The sequence below is a fragment of the Myotis nattereri genome (assembly GCF_964212035.1).
Source record: "Myotis nattereri genome assembly, chromosome: 16".
In the NCBI taxonomy this organism is placed as follows: Eukaryota; Metazoa; Chordata; class Mammalia; order Chiroptera; family Vespertilionidae; genus Myotis; species Myotis nattereri.
Window position 1 is genome coordinate 5,405,408 of NC_138091.1, and position 14,440 is coordinate 5,419,847.

The 14,440-nt window shown below is 38.2% G+C and overlaps 1 protein-coding gene across 1 annotated transcript in view; it reads left to right on the forward strand.

Annotated features, from left to right (window-relative positions):
• The window catches only part of PIGL (phosphatidylinositol glycan anchor biosynthesis class L), a 63,975-nt gene that overhangs the window by 3,157 nt on the left and 46,378 nt on the right, over positions 1-14,440 (forward strand). Inside the window, exon 2 of the mRNA XM_081110798.1 lies at positions 12,298-12,397. Coding sequence (XP_080966924.1) covers positions 12,298-12,397 — 100 coding nt within the window. The remainder of the gene's footprint in view (positions 1-12,297; positions 12,398-14,440) is intronic.

The window sequence follows — 14,440 nt, forward strand, 5'->3', positions numbered from 1 at the left end:
AACCTATCCTCAACAGCTGTCAACCTGCTCTCTATGAACCTGTCTCTGTTTTGCTTGTTAGTTCACTTTGTTCATTAGATTCCACATATGAGTGAAATCACATGGTACTAGTCTTTCTCTGACTGGCTTATTTCATTCAGCATAATACTCTCCAGATCCATCCATACTGTTGCAAAGGTGAGATCCTTCTTTTTTATGGCCAAGTAGTATTCCATTGTGTAAATGTACCACAGCTTTTTTATTCAATCATCTACTGATGAACACCTGGGCTGCTTCCAAATCTTCGCTGTTGTAAATGCTGCAAGTAATATAAGCGTGCATATATTCTTTCGAATTAGCATTTCCGGTTTTCTCGGATAAATTCCCAGAAGTGTAATCACTGGTTCATAAGGCAGTTCCATTTTTAGTTTTTTAATGTGATTCCATACTGCTCTCCATAGTGGCTATACCAATCTGTATTCCCACCAATAGTGCACAAGGATTCCCTTTTCTCCACATCCTCTCCAACATTTGTTATTTGTTGGTTTATTGATGATAACCATTCTGACAAGTGTGAGGTGATATCTCATTGTGGTTTTAATCTGCATCTCTCTGATGATTAGTGACATCAAGTATCTTTTCATGTTTATTGTCCATTTGTATGTCCTCTTTGGAGAAGTGTCTGTTTAGGTCTTTTGCCCATTTTTTAATTGGATTGTTTGGATTTTTTGGTGTTGAGTTTTATAAGTTCTTTATAAATTTTGGATATTAGCCCCTTATCAGATGTTTCATTGGCAAATATGTTCTCCCACTCAGTGGGTTGTCTTTTCATTTTGTCGATGGTTTCCTTTGCTGTGCAAAAACTTTTTAGTTTGATATAGTCCCATTTGTTTAATTTTTCTTTTGTTGTCCTTGCCCAAGCAGATATATCAGAAAAAAATATTGCTATTGATTATTTTTACAGAGAGGAAGGGAGATGGATAGAGAGTTAGAAACATCAATGAGAGAGAAACATCGATCAGCTGCCTCCCGCACAGCCCCTACTGGGGACATGCCCGAAACCATGGTACATGCCCTTGACCAGAATCGAACCTGGGACCCTTCAGTCTGCAGGCCAGCGCTCTATCCACTGAGCCAAACCGGTTAGGGCTCCTTTGTCAACTATTCATTGACTTTAAAGGCATGGATTTATTTCTGGGCTCTCGGTTCTGTTCCATTGATTTATGTCTGTTTTTATGCCAGTATCACACTGTTTTGATTACTATGGGCTTGTAATATGTATAGTTTGCTATCAGGTAGCATGATTCTTCCAACTTAGTTCTTCTTTCTCAAGATTGCTATAGCTATTCAGGGTCTCTTGTGGTTCCATATAAATTTTTGGAATATTTCCTCTAGTCCTATGAAATATGCCATTGCATACTGATAGGAATTGCATTGAATGTATAGGTTGTTTGGAGTGGTAGGAACATTTTAATGGTGTTAATTCTTCCTATCCATGAACACGTATATGCTTCCACTTATTTGTTTTTTCTTCATTGTCTTTCTTCAGTGTCTTATGATTTTCGAAGTACAGGTCTTTTACATCCTTGGTTAAATTTATTCCTAGGTATTTTATTTTATTTTTGAAGCAATTGTTGATGGGATTGTTTTCTTAGTTTCCCTTACTGATAGTTCAGTATTGGTGTATAAAAATGCAACTGAGCCCGGCCGGGTGGTTCAGTGGTTGAGTGTCAACTCATGAACCAGGAGGTCAGGGTTGGATTCCTGGTCAGGTCACATGTCCAGGTTGTGAGCTCAATCCCTGGTGGGAGCTGTGCAGGAGGCAACCGATCAATGATTCTCTCTCATCATTGGTGTTTCTCTCTCTCTCTCTCTTTCTCTTCCTCTCTCTGAAACCAATATTTTATTTAATATATTTTTTTTAAGTGCAACTCTTCCTGGATATTTATTTTATATCCTGCTACTTTACTGAATTCATTTATAAGTTCTAATGGTTTTTTGCTGGTATTTTTAGGGTTCTCTATATACAGTATCATGTCATGAGAATCTCTGTTTTAATATATATAGTACCCTCTCTAGCATTGAATAGTATTTTTAAATAATATTTCTTTATTTGATTAATATTTATTTGCTAAAAGTAAACTATTTTTCATCATTCTTGAGAATTTGGGTCTAAGCGCTTCTCAATTTGTGCTGATATGGATATCAATTGCACATAAATGTAGTTAAAGGCCTTTTGTTGGTTTTACTTTTGCTTTTCACTTTATTTATCTTTTATACTACAATGATAATTATAGAAGTCAAATTATAAGCTGATTTGTTTCAAGATCTGGAAAAGAAGTCTGGGTTTTATTAACAAAGTATTATAGGTGCATTGGATTCTTTATTGTTGTTGTTAATCCTCACCCAAAGATATTTTTTCCATTGATTTTTAGAAAGAGTAGAACTGAGGGAAGGAGAGAGAGAAACAGTGATGTGAGAGAGACACATACTAGTAGATGGGTTATCTCCTGCGCCTGCCCCTGCCTGGCTGGGGATCAAACCTACAACCCAGGTACTTGCCCTTGACTGAGAATCAAACCCAAGACACTTTGTTGCTGGGCTGACACTCTAACCATTGAGAAACCCCAGCCAGGTCAATGTATTGGTTTCTTTTATAAATTTCTCCTTATTTTTCAATAGGTTGGGACCAAAAATCAAAATTGTTTCAAATAAAAAAAAGTGTGCCCTTAGCACATATTAAACACTCAGTATCCTTATTGTTGTTTCATTTCTTCCTCTGAATCCAACTTGCTATTTAGATTGTTTTCTCTTTTAATTTTTAAAATTACTTTCAAAATTCCCAATTCATTCAAAAATGGTGTATTAAACATTAAATTGGTATATTAAACTACTGACTTACTCTAACGTGAAAAAAAAGGAAAGTTAATAATTTGTGATACCATATAATGAAAACTGTAAGGGTGTGTGATAAAGTACGGTGGACACAAAATGAAGGAAAGCATGGATTCTCTTTTCAGGGGGTTGGATTAAAGAAACTTCTCCAAAGAGGTTTTCTTTTGAGCTGGTCTTTAAGAATAGGACAGGGTATATAGGAAATGGGGCAAGTCATTATAGGCAATAGTAAAGTCATCAGTAAGTCTTGGACTTGTATGAATAATTCATTCGAACTATATCTCCAGTTTTTAAGGGTAGGGAGAAGCAGGAAAAAATACAATATTTTGTTATTAGTGGGTTATTTAATTTCAGCAATCCTATGACAGGACTTATTATATTAAAAAAACATTATACTAGTAAACATCCAGAATGTGTTATTCCCATTTTACAGATAGGGAAATTGAATTATGAAAAAGTTAAAGTAACTTGACCAAAGTGACCAGCTAGAATGTAGAGGAGCCAGAACCCCGTGGCTCTTCCTTGTCGTAAACTGTTCAGCATAAAAGTAATCCATCTGCCTTTCGCATTGCCTTGTATACTATGTCAGATAAAATAACTTTTGATTTCCAGTGTATGATTCCAGAAACACTAATTTATCAAGTTGCTATTTCTTAAAAAATGGTTTGGCCTGACTAGTTTGGTTAAATTTAGCCAGATGTGCTGTCCCCCATTCAGAGGTTCAAATTCCTTGTTAGAATATTAACGTCTTTGAGAAATCTTGCTGTAAAAAATCCTATTTAACTTTATTTAGTCTAGCATTTCTCTCCATTTATGTAACCTGTTACTATACAGGTAGGAGAAAGCTATAGTAGATAGTCGGGTGTTATGAATACATTTGGTTGGAGAGTTAAAACAACCAGTTCTGTGTTTTGGGAAGCTCATTCTGGTGGCAATTGGAGAATGGTTTGGAGGCCACGACTGGAATCGGGAACAAATTTAGCTCATCCTTTCACCTCCAGATGCACTGCCAACTCTCATATAACAAATTTTCATGTATTTCCAATCTACATACTAGTCCTTTACTCAGTTTGGACTCCCTATGCCAATATCATGCGTCTTCATTACTGTAGGTTTTACGGCAGTATTATCTGGTCTAGCCAGCCCTCCGATTTGTTGTTCTTCAGCGTGTATTTGCTGTTTTTTGCCTTTTTTCCTCTGCGTATATTTTAGAGTTAGTTTGGTCACATTGAAGGAAAAACCTTGTTGGCATTTTCATTGGAATCTCACTGACTATTGATCATTATAGAGAAAATTGACTTTTTCCAATATGAAGTCTTTCCATCTGATTTTATAGTATGTCCCTTCATTTTTATTGGCTTTCTACAATGTGTCTTTTTTTGTGTCTGTTAATAGTTTTGTAATGAAGGTCTTACATATGTAGTATTGGGATGATTCATAATTTTGTTCTTTAATCTATTTCTCATGTCTAGGCGTTCATTTTGCAAATTCTTTAAATATATTAAGCACATATCTGCTCTAATAATTCTAATTTCTGCAATCTGTGTGTCTGATTCTGCTCTTTGAGTAACTCATTCTGAGTGACTTGTTTCCATGTGTATTTTGTGATTTTTTTTTATTGTAAGTACATATTCCTTGAAAACATACTTGTGATGATATTTTGATGAATTATGTTTGCTTCAGCCAGGCAGCAAAGGACACTACACTAAAATTTTTAAATGATGGAGATTTTTTTTCAGTCCACAGAGGTATAAATTCAGGATCCAAACACAAGCGCATTAGTTGTCTGATGCTGTATAACAAATTATCTCGAAACTAGTGGCTTAAATAGTAATAAACTTTATCTCTCATGGTTTCAGAGTACAGTTGTCTCTGCCTCGGCATGTTTCGTATCCAAAGCTGGAGGATCCAAAGGCTGGGGACTAGAATCACCTGACTTAGCTAGAGATATTGGCCAGAACATCTACATAGAGTCCACATATACTAAATCCACGTAGCTTGGGCTTCCTCACAGCCCAGTGGCTGTTTCTGGGCTAGTATCCGGAGAGGCAGCCACATCACTTTTATGGCCTAGCCTTGGAAATCACGCCGTATCACTTCATTGAATTCTGCTTGTCGAGGCAGTCACAAGTCACATCCAGGCTCAAGGAGAGAAATAGACTTCAGCTCTTCATAGGGAGCAACAAGGTTCTAGAGGTGCATGTGGGACTAGAAATACTGCTGTAGCTATTTCTGGATAATACAGTGTGCCACACCAAGTAAAGGCGAGTGTACGGTTAACAGTCCTTCGGAGGTGGCATCTCCCTAGAACCAAGTCTGAGACAGAGATGTGGCTTCACATTTCCGTGGAGGTTTATCTGGTTCACCCACTGTGGTATTGCCTTTTGAAGGTCCTGTCTTTGTGTGGAGTTCTCCTTATTTGTGCCCAAGCTTTATCTCCTGCCCTGATTTTAGGCCACCTGGCATAGGCAGATACTCCAGCTTCAGCTCCACCCTACTTATCTGGTTTGTGCTTCCCTATGTTGAAAACCTCAAAGGTAGCCGTTGCCTTCCTGCTAATTCAGCTATACTTTCTGTTACAGGTTTGCCTTGTATTTCACATGTTTAGGTGTCCTATATTAAGAGGGTTTCTCCAGGCATCTGATTGATTCATCATATTTCCTAAAACAACTTATCAGGATATTTTTAATAATGATTTTTAATCATAAATAATTCTTCAAAGTATTCCTTATTGAGAGATATTTAGATCTAGCCTCAAAATTATTAGTCTCATCTGTCTCTTTTCTTTCTGACACCAAATTTTTGAGATTTCTAAAAACAAAAACAAAAATACAACATCTTAAGTACTGACTATATTCTATTAAGAATGGAATAAATTACTCCTGGCCAGTTTTCCTCAGTGGTTAGAGCATTGGCCTGTGGACCAAAGGGTATATTGGGTTTGATTTCCGATCAAGGACAAGTACCTGGGAGCATGTAGGAGGCAACCAGTTGATGTCTCTCTCACATCAATGTTTATCTCTCTCTCATCTTCCCCCCCCCCCCCCCCGTCCTTCCACTTTCTCTAAAAATCAATGGAAAAAATATCCACGGGTGAGGATTAACCCCCTCCCCAAAAAAGAATGGAATAAATTAGTAATATTTAAAAATATAAATTATGTTTAAGGGAGCTATAAAACTTCACAACATGACTCAAAGGTTACATATCTGTGGTTCTATTTTATAAATATACGTATATATAAATACTTGGGCACTTTTCTCTAAGGTTTAGGTTAATAGGATTTCTATATGATAATGCCAACCAAAGAATGCATAGGGATCAATGAAAACAATGCCTATTCATAAATGTTGATTTTGATGGTAGGTTAACTGTTCATAAGAATACTAGAAGCCTGGTGTGCGAGATTCATGCACCAATAGGGTCCCTAAGCCTGGCTGGCGATCAGGGCCAATCAGGGCCTTCTGGTTGCCTGCTGGAGCCTTCCTTCCCCCGCTGCAGGCTGCCGGCTGCCGGCTGGGGCCTTCCTTGGTTCTGCACCGCCCCTTGGTGGTCAGCACACATCATAACGATCAAACGAACTCCTGGTTGAACTCCTGGGGGGACAATTTGCATATTAGGCTTTTATATAGAGAGATTATATATTTCTAAGTATATATTTACTTAGCTTTCTTATAATTCAGCTTAGGATTTATATGTCAGGTAATCTTATATACATCCCCTATTTTGAATCTAATATACTGTATGTGTTCCTAAAAATATTTATGTCCTGCTGCGTATTTATTTACTTAATTGAAGAATGTTACACTCTTTCCAAAGTTTTTATTTACTCAATGAGTTAAGACTTTTAAGTGCAAATATAAAGGACTTGCTTAAACTATGAGAAGCCATAAAAGAAATGTTAATGAACAGGGAAGAGATCATGTCAGAGACCAAAGAAAATTCTACAGTGACAAAGGTTGTCTGTGAACAGTGAAAAAGGGAAAGAAACAAGCGTGGAAAAAAAAAAAATGCAGCCCTGGCCGGTGTAGCTCAATTGGCTGGGTGCCATGTCCTGTGCATCATGAGGTCACCCGTTCCATTCCCTGTCAGGACAGATACCCGGGTTGTGGGCTCAATCCCCAGTAGGGGGTGTGCAGAAGGCAGCCGATCGATAGTTCTCTCTCATCAGTGTTTCTTTCCCCCTTTCTCCCCCTCTCTAAAATCAATAAAAACTTTTTTAAAAGAAACAAAGGAGCTGGTTTGGCTCAGTAGATAGAGTGTCAGCCTGCAGACTGAAGGATTCCTGGTTCGATTCCGGTAAAGGGCACCTATCTTGGTTGCAGGCTCCTCCCCAGTCAGGCCATGGTCAGGGCTTGTGCAGGAGGCAACCAATCAATGTGTTTCTCTCACATTGATGTTTCTCTCTGTCTTCCCCTCTCTCTTCTACTCTAAAAAATCAGTGGAAAAATATCCTCGGGTGAGGATTTTAAAAAATAATAAAAGAAAGAAAGGGAATGTAATAGGACTAACCTGATAGGAGTATAGAATGGGAATAATCAACAAAATGTAGTGAATTTTGAAGAGCTTAGTATTGGAAATACTTGTTATAACTGCTCGTTGCAGTGAGCTGAACACTGTTTTTATGCAGTGCATACGTCTCATTCCATCTGGTACAAATATGCCTGTCATATTCAGAAAAACACAGTTTCCAATATGGTTGGCCTTGTTAATGACTATCCATGGTCATAGATCAGAGTACCTAACGAAAAGTCATATTTCCATCACTAATGGTAAATATTAATGTACTCCTTTTGGGAACAATGAAAAAACACATACTTACAAATATAGGTATATTGGTTGATAATAGCATGTGGCAGTGTTTCTTAATCTTGGCTGCATAATATGCTCAGTATTTTTTTAATGAGCTTTTAAAAAATTATTTTGCCAATTTTAAAGGCATAACTTTGTTTTACAGTGACAACTCATAATTGAAATATTCTTTATTCAATGCAAATCTAATTTTTAAAATATTTTTATTTTGGTAAAATATACATAACAAAATTTACCATCTTAGTCATACTTAAGTATTCAATTCAAAGAGTGGCATTAAGTACACTCACAATATTGTATAATCATCTCCACTGTCTATTTTCAGAACGTTTTCATCATCCCAAACAGAATTCCACCTACTAATAACTCTCATTCCTTCCTCTCCCCAACCCCTGGCAACCACTATTCTATTTTCTGTATCTATGAAATTGACTATTCTAAATATTTCATATTAGTGGGATCATAGAATAATTGTCCTCTTATATCCCATGTATTTTAATTAGCATGTTTTCAAAGTTTGAAGAATATATCAGAACTTTATTCCTTTTTGTTAGTGTTATTAATCCTCACCCAAGGATAGTTTTCCTATTGCTTTTCAGAGAGAGTGGAAAGGAAGGAGGTAGGAGGAGAGAGACAGAGGAGAGAGAGACATCAATGTGAGAAAGACACATGGATTGGTTGCCTCCTGCACACACCCTAATTAAGGCCAGGGATCAAACCTGCAACTCAGGTATGTACCCTTGAACAGGAATTGAACCCACAACCCTTCAGTGCACAGGCCGATGCTCTAACCATTGAGTAACACCGGCCAGGGCAGAATTTTATTCCTTTTTAAGACTGAATAATACCCCATTATATGTATACACCACATTTGCTTATCCATTCATCTACTTATGGGCACTTGGATTGTTTCCATTTTTCAGCTGTTGTGAATAATGCTGCTATGAACATGGGTATACAAGATCTGTTTGAATCCCTGTTTACAGTTCTTTTGTGTATATACCTAGGAGTAGAATTGCTGATTTGTATGATACTTCTCTTTTAAAATTTTTGAGGAGTCACCGGCTCTTTCCCAGCAGTTATACTATTTTATGTTCCCATGAGCAGTGCGTGAGGGTTCTAATTTCTCCACATTCTCACCTACACTTATAATTTAACATTTGTTTATTTTGTGTGGCTTTTTTTATACTAAACTGTCCTAGTGGGTATAAAAAGATATCTCATTGTGGTTCTGCTTGCATTTCCCTGATGACTAATGATATTGAGCATCTTTTCACATGCTTATTGGCCATCTGTTCATCTTTGGAGAAATGTCTATTCAGGTAATTTGCCCCCTTTTTTATTCTAGTTTCGTTTTTAAATCATGATTTCTCCAACTGGGTTCTGTGGTATACTCTAAAGGAAGAGGGTCTAAGCTCTTTCAGTTTCAGCTCCTTTGGGGAACCCAGGCCTTTGTGCTCCAGTAACACTGCCTCCTTTTCTCTCTCCCACCAAGGGTTGGTAGTCACTTCTTGCTGTGGCTGATCTTTGGGTCACTTCACTGTTCCCTGTTTGACCCTCAAATCCTCCATCAGTTATGTATCAAATTCTTTTCACTAACTTCTTAAACTGATGTAAATATTTGATATAATTTCTGTTTTTCTGGGCAGACCCTAACTGTATCAGCATCTAAACTCCCTCATTTCAGAGTTGAGAATATGTTGACCTTATTTTCTTCCAAATGTATTTTAAAAGTGTCTTGGTCATTATGTTTAAGGAAAAACCTTGCTGGCATTCCTGAAACTGGGAACTTTACAAATTTCTTCAGATTCATGAGATTAGTAGAAGGCCAGGAATTGGGACCACAATGCTTTGATTCTCAATCCTCTTCTCCCTCTAATAAATTAAAACTTGCAAGGTAGGGATCAGGGTAACTAAAGGAGTGGGACAGGGGACTTTACTTTTTACTATTCCTTTTGATTTTTAACCACATAATTCTTTTACCTATTTAGAATAAATTTAAAATATTTAAAGTAAAATAAAATGTCTACCTTTATACATGTGGTATATAAATGTGGGTCTTTACAAAGTGTCTTTTTGTTTTAAATGTCAGCTTGCTTGCTAGTTATTAGTTTTCACAAAACAGAAGACTTCACTAAGCATGCAATTATTCATAAGCTTACACACACACACACACAAAATGTAGTTCTATATACTGGTAAATAAATCTATGTTAATTCCATTTATTTTCGTTTTCTAGAATAATGATCTTCAAACATTTTTTGGTAATATTTTCCAATATGTATCTATACTTCAATTATGTGTAACGTATATTTATAATTATAATAATTACATGGACCACCATTAACAAAAGTTGATATTTGGCCTGGCTCATGTGGCTTAGTGTTTGAGCATCAACTCATTAACCAAGAGGTCACCAGTTCCATACCAAGTCAGGGCACTTGCCTAGGATTAGAGATTGATCTCCAATAGGGGGCGTGCAGGAGGTAGCCGATCGATGTTTCTATCTCTTTATCCCTCTCCCTTCCTATCTTTCTAAAATCAATAAAAAAACATGTTTATTTTTTTTAAGTTGACATTTTTAAAAATAAAAACTCAACAAGGTAAACAAATTCAGAGAAGAAATTCTAAAGCTTTTTCTCTACCCCAGTAGTTTATCTCGTGCCTCCTGGGATGCAGCCACCCTACTTGGATGCTGTATTAGAGTGTTTCAATTAAGAGTTGATGAAGAATCTCAAACATTTAATCTGTTGAAGTGCCCACATGTTCTCCAAACTTAGTGAAAATATTTAGCAATCTCAAACTTCAACTCACTACCCTGTTTTAAATTTCTTAAACACCAAGCAATAAAACTGGCTCCATAAACACATTACTTCATCAGTTTCTCACAACTATAATCAGAGTGATGTGAACGTCAGGATCACATCACTAGTATACATTAGACTCTTTCACAACAGATCAAATAACCTTAAGACAAAATGGGAACCACCAGTGTGGCTCAGTGGTTGAGCATCAATCTGTGAACCAGGAGGTCACGTTCAATTCCCATTAGGGGACATGCAGAATGCAGCCAATCAATGATTCTCTCTCATCATTGCTGTTTCTATTTCTCCATCTCCCTCTCCGAAATCAATAAAAAAAAAAAAAATGTTTTTTTTAATGGGAGAGGGTATGTGTACAGATTTGGGAGAAACTTAAAATAGTAATGACCATCACAAAACTGACTACTTTCTGTCTTTAAAAAATGGTAAGGCAACTAAAAAACAAAATAGAAACAGAGGCATGATGAATACATTTAAAAAGTGTTAACAGAAAATTGTGATAAGAACTACATTATGCTATTATCTGGAGACTTTTTCGGTTAGTCCCCTTGTTCGATACAATGTAATGACTGGCTCCTATCTGGGTTTAAGCAGCTGAAAACTAGCACTTGAGTGATCCCTGCCAGAGGTGAAAGGTTTCCATGGAGTTCTCCGAGTTCCCAGGAGCGCGAAGCAGAACCTCTCTGCTCAGTGCCCCACAAGAACCTGCAGTGCGCTGGGCACCAGGGTGATGCAAAGTTGAATGAGACCCTGACTTTTTAGGTCAAGTGACATTTAGGAATTAATAACTCGATCATGGAGAAAAGTTCCTACTTAAGAGCAGAATACTGGAAATTATCTGCCGGGGAAAACAGGACCAGGCTTCCTAGAGGGAAGACCATTTGATCGGGACGATGAAGATGAATTGTAGTTCAGGAAGAGGAGGAGTGGGAAGGGAAAGAAGTCAAGGAAAGAGAAATTAACACTGAGCACCCAACTGGGTGAATGTGTATTATCTCGTGTAACCGTCAGGAAAACCTTGAAGTGAGAAACGAATGTGGAGAAACTGGCTCAAGAAGGTTGAGGAACTAGCACAAATCACACGTGCAGGCTGCATAGCTAGGTGAGGGCTGTGTAGTGATACCAACATTTCACTGTATATCATTCGTGAGGAAACAGAGGAGTTGCACTTGCCAGGACTGTTCTTAGGAAGCATAGTATATGTGTTAGGAAAATAAAGAATGCGTAAGCTATTTGGGATGCGGATGTCGCCGGGGTCTCAGAAGGGCATGCTGGCATAGCTGGTTGTTTCGAAGGGGGATATTTTCCTGAATGAGGCTGCATCTTTTCCTGTAATACTCAGGAGTCTCTTCTTTAAATAAATGTTTAACAGATATTTAAGGACTATTCATTTAAAAGGGCTCCAACTAATAGTGTGCTCAGGACCCCACTTGTTCTTGAGTGGTTATAGAAGGGTTAATCCTTAATCTGCTTAACTCCGAACCCATTGCTGTCTTGAGATATACAGTGCTGCCTATGGCATGGAACTGGCGTGCAGACAGACAGGCAGATAGGCAACCAACAGAGAGATAGATGCAGAGATTGGAGAAGAACTAAATGGTGATTCTAAAGATTGTGCTGCTGGTCTTCTCCCAGGAGTGTCTGGTTATAATCTTAATGTATTTTCTTCAGCTTTTTATCATAACCACAAATTTTTCAGGTAGCTTAACTCCAAGAGGAACAAGATGAGGTAAGAATGAGTGAACCCATAAGTCTCTGTTAAATCTTCCACTGTGTATTTGTCATCCTCAGGGAATTACTACAATCAAGGGGAGATTCGTAAGAAAGAACTTTTGCAGAGCTGTGATGTTTTGGGGATTCCACCCACCAATGTAATGATTATTGACAGCAGGTAATTCATCTGTATTAAAGATTTGGTTGACAACACATCTAGTGTTTCACTATATTAGCTGCTGCTTATGAAATATATTCTTTATCATGTTAAACACTGTTGGGAAGTGATGCTCACTTCCTCACTGTGTTAGATTGAGCGAGGAGGGAGCTCCTGTTCACATCAGTGCCCTACAAAGAGATAAGGGAAAGTTTCGATTTATTCTCAGTTTTACTTGGCTCAGGGTAAACTGTTGGGATCATCGTGGGGGAACTTCTTCTCTGTCAATGCCCGTGGATTTTGTAATGCTTTTGAAAGCACAAATCTGGGGCCAGACTGCCGGGACTAAAACCCCAGCTTCATCAGGTTATTAACTGTGCGTGTGGGGAAGTTGCCTAGTCTCTGTTCCTAAACTTCTTCCTCAGTAACCCTTGGGAGATACATGGTTTTGAGTCAGTTTGTGAAATAAATCATTGCTCGCTTATTTTCAAAGATGACATACTTCCCTTTTACACTGTGGTTATATGTTGTGATTTATTTTCTCACTGTTAATGATAATATTAATGGGCTTCTCTGCTCAGGCACCCCATTTGCACACAGACTTCTGCCTGTGCGGTTGGCTCAGCAATGCAAGATGTTTTTTGAGGATTAGATCTGAGTTGTGAGAACTGTAGTCAAACCAAAGATCTCAGCTCGGTTATAAAGTTCCTTACTCTTGTCATGTCATCATTTTTTACATGTTTTCTGTATCCTGAAGATCATGCAGCTTCAACAAGTAGCATACTTGTTGAAATGCTACTGTAGAGGTGTAGTAAACTCGTTAAGAATAAATTTGTCAAGAAGCCAGTTTGAAGATGCAAAGAAACCATGTACCTTGGTCTGCTCAGGCGACCATAGGAAAGTACCAGTAGGGTGGCTTCAACAACAGCCATGTGTGATCTCAGAGTTCTGGAGGCTGGAACTCCCAGATCACGGCCCTGATGGGTGGGCTCTGGAGAGGATTTGCTTCTTAGCTTGCAGGCGGCCATCCTCTCACCGTATGCTCACATGGAGGGAGAGAGAGGAGAGAAATTTCCCTTTCTCTTCTTAGGCCACCAGTCCTATAGGATTAGGGTTCTACCATTATGACCTCACTTAACCTGAATTACTTCCTAAAGACCCTATCACCAAATACAGTCACATTGGGGGTTAATGCTTCAACAGATGGATTTGGGGAGGATGCAGTCAGTTCCTAGCAACATACAACCTTTAGTCTTTCAGTCTCTAACTTCGTAATCCAGAAAAGGCAGAGCTTTAGAATTTTATTTCAGGTGATTTAGATGAGTCAGAGAGAAGAATGAAGGGTAAGAAGAGAAAGGAACGTTTTATGGAGGGCCTATACTCATAATAATGACAGTAAATATGTATTAAATCATCATTGTCAGTACCCAAAACCATACTAAATACATGATCTTAATGCTTAAAGTAATACAATTACTTGTCTGATGTTATAGATAAGAAACTGAGGAATAGTGAGAGATTGAGTAATTTGCCCATTGTCATCCAGCATAGGTGGTATAGAGCTGGCGTTTGAATTGAAGCAGTTTGGCTCCAGAGCCTCTGCTTCAACCACTATATTTTATGCCCACTCCATGCCTGACAAAGGCCATCTCATGTAATTCTTCCACTATTGTGCAAGAAAGGTTTTATTATCCTCTTTTGTTTCACTCAAAGAAACTAAAGCTCATAGACATTGAGAGAATCCTCTGAGGCCTTGCCAGTGTGGCGCAGTTGGTTGAGCATTGTCCTGTGCACCAAGAGGTCACCTATTCAATTCCTGATCAGGGTAGCAGGCACGATCTCCAGTACGGGGCATGCAGAAGGCAGCCGATCGATGTTTCTATCGCCATCTCCCTTCCTCTCTCTCTAAAATCAATAAAAACATACTTTTTTTAAAAAAAGAGAATCCTTGCCTGGCCAGCATGGCTCAGTGGTTGAGCGTTGACCTATGAGCCAAGAGGTCAAGGTTTAATTCCCAATCAGGGCACATGCCCAGGTTGCAGGCTCAATCCCCAGTATGGGGTG